The 12,500-nt window shown below is 45.9% G+C and overlaps 1 protein-coding gene across 2 annotated transcripts in view; it reads right to left on the reverse strand.

The window, feature by feature from the left end:
* LOC139424307 (coiled-coil and C2 domain-containing protein 1A-like) overlaps window positions 1-12,500 on the reverse strand; it is a 47,535-nt gene that overhangs the window by 9,898 nt on the left and 25,137 nt on the right. For both annotated transcript variants that reach the window (XM_071176011.1, XM_071176012.1), the window contains exons 14-19: window positions 7,194-7,310; window positions 6,026-6,099; window positions 5,523-5,581; window positions 5,177-5,328; window positions 2,919-3,009; window positions 1,872-2,027 (exon numbers count right to left, since the gene is read on the reverse strand). In XM_071176011.1, the coding sequence (XP_071032112.1) occupies window positions 1,872-2,027; window positions 2,919-3,009; window positions 5,177-5,328; window positions 5,523-5,581; window positions 6,026-6,099; window positions 7,194-7,310 (649 nt within the window). The remainder of the gene's footprint in view (window positions 1-1,871; window positions 2,028-2,918; window positions 3,010-5,176; window positions 5,329-5,522; window positions 5,582-6,025; window positions 6,100-7,193; window positions 7,311-12,500) is intronic.

The following is a 12,500-nucleotide window of genomic DNA, read 5'->3' on the forward strand; positions in this document are numbered from 1 at the left end:
ACTCTGACAGAGACTGGTATTAATATAACATGTTAACTCTGATAGAGACTGGTATTAATATAACATGTTAACTCTGATAGAGACTGGTATTAATATAACATATTAACTCTGATAGAGACTGGTATTAATATAACATGTTAACTCTGACAGAGACTGGTATTAATATAACATGTTAACTCTGATAGAGACTGGTATTAATATAACATATTAACTCTGACAGAGACTTCAGTTAGACTGGTATTAATATAACATGTTAACTCTGACAGAGACTGGTATTAATATAACATGTTAACTCTGATAGAGACTGGTATTAATATAACATATTAACTCTGATAGAGACTGGTATTAATATAACATATTAACTCTGACAGAGACTTCAGTTAGACTGGTATTAATATAACATATTAACTCTGATAGAGACTGGTATTAATATAACATGTTAACTCTGACAGAGACTGGTATTAATATAACATGTTAACTCTGACAGAGACTGGTATTAATATAACATGTTAACTCTGATAGACTGGTATTAGTATAACATGTTAACTCTGATAGAGACTTCAGTTAGACTGGTATTAATATAACATGTTAACTCTGATAGAGACTTCAGTTAGATTGGTATTAATATAACATGTTAACTCTGACAGAGACTGGTATTAATATAACATGTTAACTCTGATAGAGACTTCAGTTAGACTGGTATTAATATAACATGTTAACTCTGATATAGACTTCAGTTAGACTGGTATTAATATAACATGTTAACTCTGACAGAGACTGGTATTAATATAACATGTTAACTCTGATAGAGACTGGTATTAATATAACATGTTAACTCTGATAGAGACTGGTATTAATATAACATGTTAACTCTGATAGAGACTGGTATTAATATAACATATTAACTCTGATAGAGACTGGTATTAATATAACATATTAACTCTGACAGAGACTTCAGTTAGACTGGTATTAATATAACATATTAACTCTGACAGAGACTTCAGTTAGACTGGTATTAATATAACATATTAACTCTGACAGAGACTGGTATTAATATAACATGTTAACTCTGATAGAGACTGGTATTAATATAACATATTAACTCTGACAGAGACTTCAGTTAGACTGGTATTAATATAACATGTTAACTCTGATAGAGACTGGTATTAATATAACATATTAACTCTGACAGAGACTTCAGTTAGACTGGTATTAATATAACATATTAACTCTGATAGAGACTGGTATTAATATAACATATTAACTCTGATAGAGACTGGTATTAATATAACATGTTAACTCTGATAGAGACTGGTATTAATATAACATGTTAACTCTGATAGAGACTGGTATTAATATAACATATTAACTCTGATAGAGACTGGTATTAATATAACATATTAACTCTGATAGAGATTATACCCCTACTAGTCCTGAACAGTCCAAAAGGTAGGTCTCTCTCTCTCCCCCTCATCTCTCTCTCTCCCCCTCATCTCTCTCTCTCCTTACCTGTTGTTCTCTCTCTCTGTCGGGGGTGGTGATTGGTTCAGGGTCGAGGACCAGCCATCTCTCTCTCCTTACCTGTTGTTCTCTCTGTCGGGGGTGGTGATTGGTTCAGGGTCGAGGACCAGCCATCTCTCTCTCTCCTTACCTGTTGTTCTCTCTCTCTGTCGGGGGTGGTGATTGGTTCAGGGTCGAGGACCAGCCATCTCTCTCTCCTTACCTGTTGTTCTCGCTCTCTGTCGGGGGTGGTGATTGGTTCAGGGTCGAGGACCAGCCATCTCTCTCTCTCCTTACCTGTTGTTCTCTCGCTCTGTCGAGGGTGGTGATTGGTTCAGGGTCGAGGACCAGCCATCTCTCGCTCTCCTTACCTGTTGTTCTCTCTCTCTGTCGGGGGTGGTGATTGGTACAGGGTCAAGGACCAGCCATTTCTCTGTGGTGATCTGAAGCTGTGCTCCTCCCAGCGGCTCCCGAATCTTCACCCTCACCTCCAGCTTACCCCCCGTAGCCTTACGACCATCTAACACCTTGCACAACACAGACAGACAGAGAGACAGAGGGGGAGAGACAGGCAGACAGAGAGAGAGAGACAGAGGGGGAGAGACAGAGACAGACAGGCAGGCAGACAGAGAGACAGAGACAGACAGGCAGGCAGACAAGGAGATGTATGAGCATGTCTAAGTGAAAACGTGTGTGTGTGTACAGTATCTGTGTGTGTGTGTGTACAGTATCTGTGTGTGTGTGTGTGTACAGTGTGTGTGTGTGTGTGTGTACAGTATCTGTGTGTGTGTGTGTGTGTACAGTATCTGTGTGTGTGTGTGTGTGTGTGTGTGTGTGTGTGTGTGTGTGTGTGTACAGTATCTGTGTGTGTACAGTATCTGTGTGTGTGTGTGTGTACAGTATCTGTGTGTACAGTATCTGTGTGTGTGTGTGTGTGTGTGTGTGTGTGTGTGTGTGTGTGTGTGTGTGTGTGTGTGTGTGTGTACAGTATCTGTGTGTGTGTGTGTGTGCGTGTACATTATCTGTGTGTGTGTGTGTGCGTGTACAGTATCTCTGTGTGTGTGTGTGTGTATCTGTGTGTGTGTGTGTACAATATCTGTGTGTGTGTGTATCTCTGTGTGTGTGTACAGTATCTCTGTGTGTGTGTGTACAGTATCTCTGTGTATCTGTGTGTGTGTGATCTGTGTGTGTGTGTGTGTGTGTGTGTGTGTGTATCTGTGTGTGTGTGTGTGTGTGTGTGTGTACAATATCTCTGTGTGTGTGTGTGTGTATCTGTGTGTGTGTGTGTGTGTACAATATCTGTGTGTGTGTGTGTACAGTATCTCTGTGTGTGTGTGTGTACAGTATCTCTGTGTATCTGTTTGTGTGTGTGTGTGTGTGTGTGTGTATGTGTGTGTACAGTATCTCTGTGTGTTTACCTCTATAATCTGTCTGATGTCACATTGGTTCTCCAATGAGTCCAGCTTCAGCTGAGCGTTCCCCAACACTTTGTCCCCCTTGAACAGACCCCTACACACACACACACACACACACACATTAAAATCTATTGATGCACTGGTGCGTCGAACTAAGTGCCATAATAATAAAATCCCCATCATAATTTGTCAGTTGAAGTTAGAGAGATCTGTTTTCTATTTAATTGGATGCGTCTCAATCCACCGATGCCGGCCTTTCGAATCTGTGGTGGGAGGAGCTACATCGGTGTTTGACGACAGGTAGTCTAGTGGTTAGAGCGTTGGACTAGTAACCGAAAGGTTGTAGATCGAATCCCTGAGCTGACAAGGTAAAAATCTGTTGTTCTGCCCCTGAACAAGACAGTTAACGCACTGTTCCCCGGTAGGCCGTCATTGTAAATAAGAATTTGTTCTTAACTGACTTGCCTATTCAGTTAAGACTAAATGACTATTGTAGCTGGAAATAGCAGATTTTTAATGGAATATCTACACAGGCGTACAGAGGCCCATTATCAGCAACCATCATTCCTGTGTTCCAATGGCACGTTGTGTTAGCTAATCCAAGTTTATAATTTTAAAAGGCTAATTGATCATTAGAAAACACTTTTGCAATTATGTTAGAACAGCTGAAAACAGTGGTTCTGATTAAAGAAGCAATAAAACTGGCCTTCTTTAGACTAGTTGAGTATCTGGAGCATCAGCATTTGTGGGTTCAATTACAGGTTCAAAATGTCCAGAAACAAATAACTTTCTTCTGAAACTCGTCAGTCTATTCTTGCTCGGAGAAATGAAGGCTATTCCATGTGAGAAATTGCCAAGAAACTGAAGATCTCGTACAACGCTGTGTACTACTCCCTTAATAGACACAGCAAACTGACTATAACTGTATCTACATGTGTTAACCAGGTCTGGTGTGTTAACCAGGTCTGGTGTATTAACCAGGTCTGGTGTGTTAACCAGGTCTGGTGTGTTAACCAGGTCTGGTGTGTTAACCAGGTCTGGTGTGTTAACCAGGTCTGGTGTATTAACCAGGTCTGGTGTATCTGGTGTGTTAACCAGGTCTGGTGTGTTAACCAGGTCTGGTGTGTTAACCAGGTCTGGTGTGTTAACCAGGTCTGGTGTATCTGGTGTATTAACCAGGTCTGGTGTGTTAACCAGGTCTGGTGTGTTAACCAGGTCTGGTGTGTTAACCAGGTCTGGTGTATCTGGTGTGTTAATCAGGTCTGGTGTGTTAACCAGGTCTGGTGTGTTAACGAGGTCTGGTGTATCTGGTGTATTAACCAGGTCTGGTGTATCTGGTGTGTTAACCAGGTCTGGTGTGTTAACCAGGTCTGGTGTGTTAACCAGGTCTGGTGTATTAAAAAGGTCTGGTGTATCTGGTGTGTTAATCAGGTCTGGTGTGTTAACCAGGTCTGGTGTGTTAACCAGGTCTGGTGTATTAACCAGGTCTGGTGTGTTAACCAGGTCTGGTGTGTTAACCAGGTCTGGTGTATCTGGTGTATTAACCAGGTCTGGTGTATCTGGTGTGTTAACCAGGTCTGGTGTGTTAACCAGGTCTGGTGTGTTAACCAGGTCTGGTGTATCTGGTGTATTAACCAGGTCTGGTGTATCTGGTGTGTTAACCAGGTCTGGTGTGTTAACCAGGTCTGGTGTGTTAACCAGGTCTGGTGTGTTAACCAGGTCTGGTGCATTAACCAGTTCTGGTGTATCTGGTGTATTAACCAGGTCTGGTGTGTTAACCAGGTCTGGTGTGTTAACCAGGTCTGGTGTGTTAACCAGGTCTGGTGTATCTGGTGTATTAACCAGGTCTGGTGTGTTAACCAGGTCTGGTGTGTTAACCAGGTCTGGTGTGTTAACCAGGTCTGGTGTGTTAACCAGGTCTGGTGTATCTGGTGTATTAACCAGGTCTGGTGTGTTAACCAGGTCTGGTGTGTTAACCAGGTCTGGTGTGTTAACCAGGTCTGGTGTGTTAACCAGGTCTGGTGTATCTGGTGTGTTAATCAGGTCTGGTGTGTTAACCAGGTCTGGTGTGTTAACCAGGTCTGGTGTGTTAACGAGGTCTGGTGTATCTGGTGTATTAACCAGGTCTGGTGTATCTGGTGTGTTAATCAGGTCTGGTGTGTTAACCAGGTCTGGTGTGTTAACCAGGTCTGGTGTGTTAACCAGGTCTGGTGTGTTAACCAGGTCTGGTGTGTTAACCAGGTGTGTGTCTCTGATCTCACCCCTTGTGGATGATGTCAAACTTGATGCCTTTGGCCTGGACGACCCTCTTGAAGCCTCTGTGTTGACGGTTGATGTTCAGGTTAAACTTCTCTTTAAACTCTGGACTGTTGCTGTTCTTCACTGTACTGGTCTTATCCCTCTGGGCCTCCTCCTGCACGCACACACACACACAGGCACGCACGCGCACACACACACACGCACAAACCAAAAGACAGAGAGATAATATTTTAGTGGATCTAAGTGGAAATGTGTGCATGCAAAATGGTTGTGTGTGTTTGTGTATGTGTGAGTGTGTGTGTGTGTGTGTGTGTGTGTGTATGTGTGAGTGTGTGTAGTGAGTCTTACCATACTAGGAAAAGGAAACTCAAAGCGCACACTGGTGTCCAGATCACTGGCAGAGACTCCTGAGAAGAGGGATGAGAAGAGAGAGACATCAGAAGAGAAGGGGGTCGGCAGAGAGGGGTCAGCAGAGAGGGGTCATCAGAGAGGGGTCATCAGAGAGGGGTCAGCAGAGAGGGGTCAGCAGAGAGGGGTCATCAGAGAGGGGTCATCAGAGAGGGGTCATCAGAGAGGGGTCATCAGAGAGGGGTCAGCAGAGAGGGGTCATCAGAGAGGGGTCAGCAGAGAGGGGTCATCAGAGAGGGGTCATCAGAGAGGGGTCAGCAGAGAGGGGTCAGCAGAGAGGGGTCATCAGAGAGGGGTCATCAGAGAGGGGTCATCAGAGAGGGGTCAGCAGAGAGGGGTCATCAGAGAGGGGTCATCAGAGAGGGGTCAGCAGAGAGGGGTCAGCAGAGAGGGGTCAGCAGAGAGGGGTCAGAAGGAGGCATATAAAGTTCAAAACAACACACCTGAGGGAGCAGGTAGATTGATGCCCTTCACGATGTACAGCGTCATCTCATTGGCTGTCAGGTCAGGATACATTCTACAACAGACAGAAGACAGATCACTTCCCTCCTGCTTTGTGTGTGTGTCAGAGATGTATTTTCATATGAATGTTAATTGTATAATATCATTCTGACTTGACAGTGTTGAAGGTCCTTAGTGTGGTATTAACATGGTAGTAACAGTATAGTACTTGACAGTGTTGAAGGTCCTCTCCTCAGTGTGGTATTAATATGGTAGTAACAGTATAGTACTTGACAGTGTTGAAGGTCCTCTCCTCAGTGTGGTATTAATATGGTAGTAACAGTATAGTACTTGACAGTGTTGAAGGTCCTCTCCTCAGTGTGGTATTAATATGGTAGTAACAGTATAGTACTTGACAGTGTTGAAGGTCCTCTCCTCAGTGTGGTATTAATATGGTAGTAACAGTATAGTACTTGACAGTGTTGAAGGTCCTCTCCTCAGTGTGGTATTAATATGGTAGTAACAGTATAGTACTTGACAGTGTTGAAGGTCCTCTCCTCAGTGTGGTATTAACATGGTAGTAACAGTATAGTACTTGACAGTGTTGAAGGTCCTCAGTGTGGTATTAACATGGTAGTAACAGTATAGTACTTGACAGTGTTGAAGGTCCTCAGTGTGGTATTAATATGGTAGGAACAGTATAGTACTTGACAGTGTTGAAGGTCCTCTCCTCAGTGTGGTATTAATATGGTAGTAACAGTATAGTACTTGACAGTGTTGAAGGTCCTCTCCTCAGTGTGGTATTAATATGGTAGTAACAGTATAGTACTTGACAGTGTTGAAGGTCCTCAGTGTGATATTAATATGGTAGTAACAGTATAGTACTTGACAGTGTTGAAGGTCCTCAGTGTGATATTAATATGGTAGTAACAGTATAGTACTTGACAGTGTTGAAGGTCCTCAGTGTGATATTAATATGGTAGTAACAGTATAGTACTTGACAGTGTTGAAGGTCCTCAGTGTGATATTAATATGGTAGTAACAGTATAGTACTTGACAGTGTTGAAGGTCCTCAGTGTGATATTAATATGGTAGTAACAGTATAGTACTTGACAGTGTTGAAGGTCCTCTCCTCAGTGTGGTATTAATATGGTAGTAACAGTATAGTACTTGACAGTGTTGAAGGTCCTCTCCTCAGTGTGGTATTTGGGGACAGGTTGGCCCTTGGCGTGGGCCATCTTCAGCACCTCAATGTTCTGCATACACTCCTCTGCCAGCTTCTCAAACCTGACAACAGCAACACAAACGCACATTACACACACACACACACCCGCCAAATGGGGGTAGATTTTGTCGTTGGTGGGTTGAATGTCTACTCCACCAGCCACGTTGGCAGGGTTGAATGTCTATATCACCAGCCACGTTGGCAGGGTTGAATGTCTATATCACCAGCCACGTTGGCAGGGTTGAATGTCTATATCACCAGCCACGTTGGTGGGTTGAATGTCTATATCACCAGCCACGTTGGCAGGGTTGAATGTCTATATCACCAGCCACGTTGGCAGGGTTGAATGTCTACTCCACCAGCCACGTTGGCAGGGTTGAATGTCTATATCACCAGCCACGTTGGTGGGTTGAATGTCTATATCACCAGCCACGTTGGTGGGTTGAATGTCTATATCATCAGCCACGTTGGCAGGGTTGAATGTCTACTCCACCAGCCACGTTGGCGGGTTGAATGTCTATATCACCAACCACGTTGGCAGGGTTGAATGTCTATATCACCAACCACGTTGGCAGGGTTGAATGTCTATATCACCAGCCACGTTGGCAGGGTTGAATGTCTACATCACCAGCCACGTTGGCAGGGTTGAATGTCTACTCCACCAGCCACGTTGGCAGGGTTGAATGTCTATATCACCAACCACGTTGGCAGGGTTGAATGTCTATATCACCAACCACGTTGGCAGGGTTGAATGTCTATATCACCAACCACGTTGGCAGGGTTGAATGTCTATATCACCAGCCACGTTGGCAGGGTTGAATGTCTATATCACCAGCCACGTTGGCAGGGTTGAATGTCTACTCCACCAGCCACGTTGGCAGGGTTGAATGTCTATATCACCAGCCACGTTGGCAGGGTTGAATGTCTATATCACCAGCCACGTTGGCGGGTTGAATGTCTATATCACCAGCCACGTTGGCAGGGTTGAATGTCTATATCACCAGCCACGTTGGCGGGTTGAATGTCTATATCACCAGCCACGTTGGCAGGGTTGAATGTCTATATCACCAGCCACGTTGGCAGGGTTGAATGTCTATATCACCAGCCACGTTGGCAGGGTTGAATGTCTATATCACCAGCCACGTTGGCAGGGTTGAATGTCTATATCACCAGCCACGTTGGCAGGGTTGAATGTCTATATCACCAGCCACGTTGGCAGGGTTGAATGTCTACTCCACCAGCCACGTTGGCAGGGTTGAATGTCTATATCACCAGCCACGTTGGCAGGGTTGAATGTCTATATCACCAGCCACGTTGGTGGGTTGAATGTTTACTCCACCAGCCACGTTGGCAGGGTTGAATGTCTATATCATCAGCCACGTTGGCAGGGTTGAATGTCTATATCACCAGCCACGTTGGCAGGGTTGAATGTCTATATCACCTGCCACGTTGGCAGGGTTGAATGTCTATATCACCAGCCACGTTGGCAGGGTTGAATGTCTACATCACCAGCCACGTTGGCAGGGTTGAATGTCTACTCCACCAGCCACGTTGGCAGGGTTGAATGTCTATATCATCAGCCACGTTGGCAGGGTTGAATGTCTATATCACCAGCCACGTTGGCGGGTTGAATGTCTATATCACCAGCCACGTTGGTGGGTTGAATGTCTATATCACCAGCCACGTTGGCAGGGTTGAATGTCTATATCACCAGCCACGTTGGCAGGGTTGAATGTCTATATCACCAGCCACGTTGGCAGGGTTGAATGTCTATATCACCAGCCACGTTGGCAGGGTTGAATGTCTATATCACCAGCCACGTTGGCAGGGTTGAATGTCTATATCACCAGCCACGTTGGCAGGGTTGAATGTCTATATCACCAGCCACGTTGGCAGGGTTGAATGTCTATATCACCAGCCACGTTGGCAGGGTTGAATGTCTATATCACCAGCCACGTTGGCAGGGTTGAATGTCTATATCACCAGCCACGTTGGCAGGGTTGAATGTCTACTCCACCAGCCACGTTGGCAGGGTTGAATGTCTATATCACCAGCCACGTTGGCAGGGTTGAATGTCTATATCACCAGCCACGTTGGTGGGTTGAATGTTTACTCCACCAGCCACGTTGGCAGGGTTGAATGTCTATATCATCAGCCACGTTGGCAGGGTTGAATGTGTATATCACCAGCCACGTTGGCAGGGTTGAATGTCTATATCATCAGCCACGTTGGCAGGGTTGAATGTCTATATCCCCAGCCACGTTGGCAGGGTTGAATGTCTATATCACCAGCCACGTTGGCAGGGTTGAATGTCTACTCCACCAGCCACGTTGGCAGGGTTGAATGTCTATATCATCAGCCACGTTGGCAGGGTTGAATGTCTATATCACCAGCCACGTTGGCGGGTTGAATGTCTATATCACCAGCCACGTTGGTGGGTTGAATGTCTATATCACCAGCCACGTTGGCAGGGTTGAATGTCTATATCATCAGCCACGTTGGCAGGGTTGAATGTCTATATCACCAGCCACGTTGGCGGGTTGAATGTCTATATCACCAGCCACGTTGGCAGGGTTGAATGTCTATATCACCAGCCACGTTGGTGGGTTGAATGTCTATATCACCAGCCACGTTGGCAGGGTTGAATGTCTATATCACCAGCCACGTTGGCAGGGTTGAATGTCTATATCACCAGCCACGTTGGTGGGTTGAATGTCTATATCACCAGCCACGTTGGTGGGTTGAATGTCTATATCACCAGCCACGTTGGCAGGGTTGAATGTCTATATCACCAGCCAAGTTGGCAGGGTTGAATGTCTATATCATCAGCCACGTTGGCAGGGTTGAATGTCTATATCATCAGCCAAGTTGGCAGGGTTGAATGTCTATATCACCAGCCACGTTGGCAGGGTTGAATGTCTATATCACCAGCCACGTTGGTGGGTTGAATGTCTATATCACCAGCCACGTTGGTGGGTTGAATGTCTACTCCATCAGCCACGTTGGCAGGGTTGAATGTCTATATCACCAGCCACGTTGGTGGGTTGAATGTCTATATCATCAGCCACGTTGGTGGGTTGAATGTCTATATCATCAGCCAAGTTGGCAGGGTTGAATGTCTATATCACCAGCCACGTTGGCAGGGTTGAATGTCTTCTCCACCAGCCACGTTGGTGGGTTGAATGTCTATATCATCAGCCACGTTGGCAGGGTTGAATGTCTATATCACCAGCCACGTTGGCAGGGTTGAATGTCTTCTCCACCAGCCACGTTGGTGGGTTGAATGTCTATATCATCAGCCACGTTGGCAGGGTTGAATGTCTTCTCCACCAGCCACGTTGGTGGGGTTGAATGTCTATATCATCAGCCACGTTGGCAGGGTTGAATGTCTATATCATCAGCCAAGTTGGCAGGGTTGAATGTCTATATCATCAGCCACGTTGGCAGGGTTGAATGTCTTCTCCACCAGCCACGTTGGTGGGTTGAATGTCTATATCACCAGCCACGTTGGTGGGTTGAATGTCTATATCACCAGCCACGTTGGTGGGTTGAATGTCTATATCACCAGCCACGTTGGTGGGTTGAATGTCTATATCACCAGCCACGTTGGTGGGTTGAATGTCTATATCACCAGCCACGTTGGTGGGTTGAATGTCTATATCACCAGCCACGTTGGTGGGTTGAATGTCTATATCACCAGCCACGTTGGTGGGTTGAATGTCTATATCACCAGCCACGTTGGTGGGTTGAATGTCTATATCATCAGCCACGTTGGTGGGTTGAATGTCTACTCCACCAGCCACGTCGGCAGGGTTGAATGTCTATATCACCAGCCACGTTGGCAGGGTTGAATGTCTATATCACCAGCCACGTTGGTGGGTTGAATGTTTACTCCACCAGCCACGTTGGCAGGGTTGAATGTCTATATCATCAGCCACGTTGGCAGGGTTGAATGTCTATATCACCAGCCACGTTGGCAGGGTTGAATGTCTATATCACCAGCCACGTTGGCAGGGTTGAATGTCTATATCACCAGCCACGTTGGCAGGGTTGAATGTCTATATCACCAGCCACGTTGGCAGGGTTGAATGTCTATATCACCAGCCACGTTGGCAGGGTTGAATGTCTACTCCACCAGCCACGTTGGCAGGGTTGAATGTCTATATCATCAGCCACGTTGGCAGGGTTGAATGTCTATATCACCAGCCACGTTGGCGGGTTGAATGTCTATATCACCAGCCACGTTGGTGGGTTGAATGTCTATATCACCAGCCACGTTGGCAGGGTTGAATGTCTATATCACCAGCCATGTTGGCAGGGTTGAATGTCTATATCACCAGCCACGTTGGCAGGGTTGAATGTCTATATCACCAGCCACGTTGGCAGGGTTGAATGTCTATATCACCAGCCACGTTGGCAGGGTTGAATGTCTATATCACCAGCCACGTTGGCAGGGTTGAATGTCTATATCACCAGCCACGTTGGCAGGGTTGAATGTCTATATCACCAGCCACGTTGGCAGGGTTGAATGTCTACTCCACCAGCCACGTTGGCAGGGTTGAATGTCTATATCACCAGCCACGTTGGCAGGGTTGAATGTCTATATCACCAGCCACGTTGGTGGGTTGAATGTTTACTCCACCAGCCACGTTGGCAGGGTTGAATGTCTATATCATCAGCCACGTTGGCAGGGTTGAATGTCTATATCACCAGCCACGTTGGCAGGGTTGAATGTCTATATCACCAGCCACGTTGGCAGGGTTGAATGTCTATATCACCAGCCACGTTGGCAGGGTTGAATGTCTATATCACCAGCCACGTTGGCAGGGTTGAATGTCTACTCCACCAGCCACGTTGGCAGGGTTGAATGTCTATATCATCAGCCACGTTGGCAGGGTTGAATGTCTATATCACCAGCCACGTTGGCGGGTTGAATGTCTATATCACCAGCCACGTTGGTGGGTTGAATGTCTATATCACCAGCCACGTTGGCAGGGTTGAATGTCTATATCATCAGCCACGTTGGCAGGGTTGAATGTCTATATCACCAGCCACGTTGGCAGGGTTGAATGTCTATATCACCAGCCACGTTGGCAGGGTTGAATGTCTATATCACCAGCCACGTTGGCAGGGTTGAATGTCTTCTCCACCAGCCACGTTGGTGGGTTGAATGTCTATATCATCAGCCACGTTGGCAGGGTTGAATGTCTTCTCCACCAGCCACGTTGGTGGGTTGAATGTCTATATCATCA

This window comes from Oncorhynchus clarkii, chromosome 13, assembly GCF_045791955.1.
Source record: "Oncorhynchus clarkii lewisi isolate Uvic-CL-2024 chromosome 13, UVic_Ocla_1.0, whole genome shotgun sequence".
Lineage (NCBI taxonomy): Eukaryota > Metazoa > Chordata > Actinopteri > Salmoniformes > Salmonidae > Oncorhynchus > Oncorhynchus clarkii.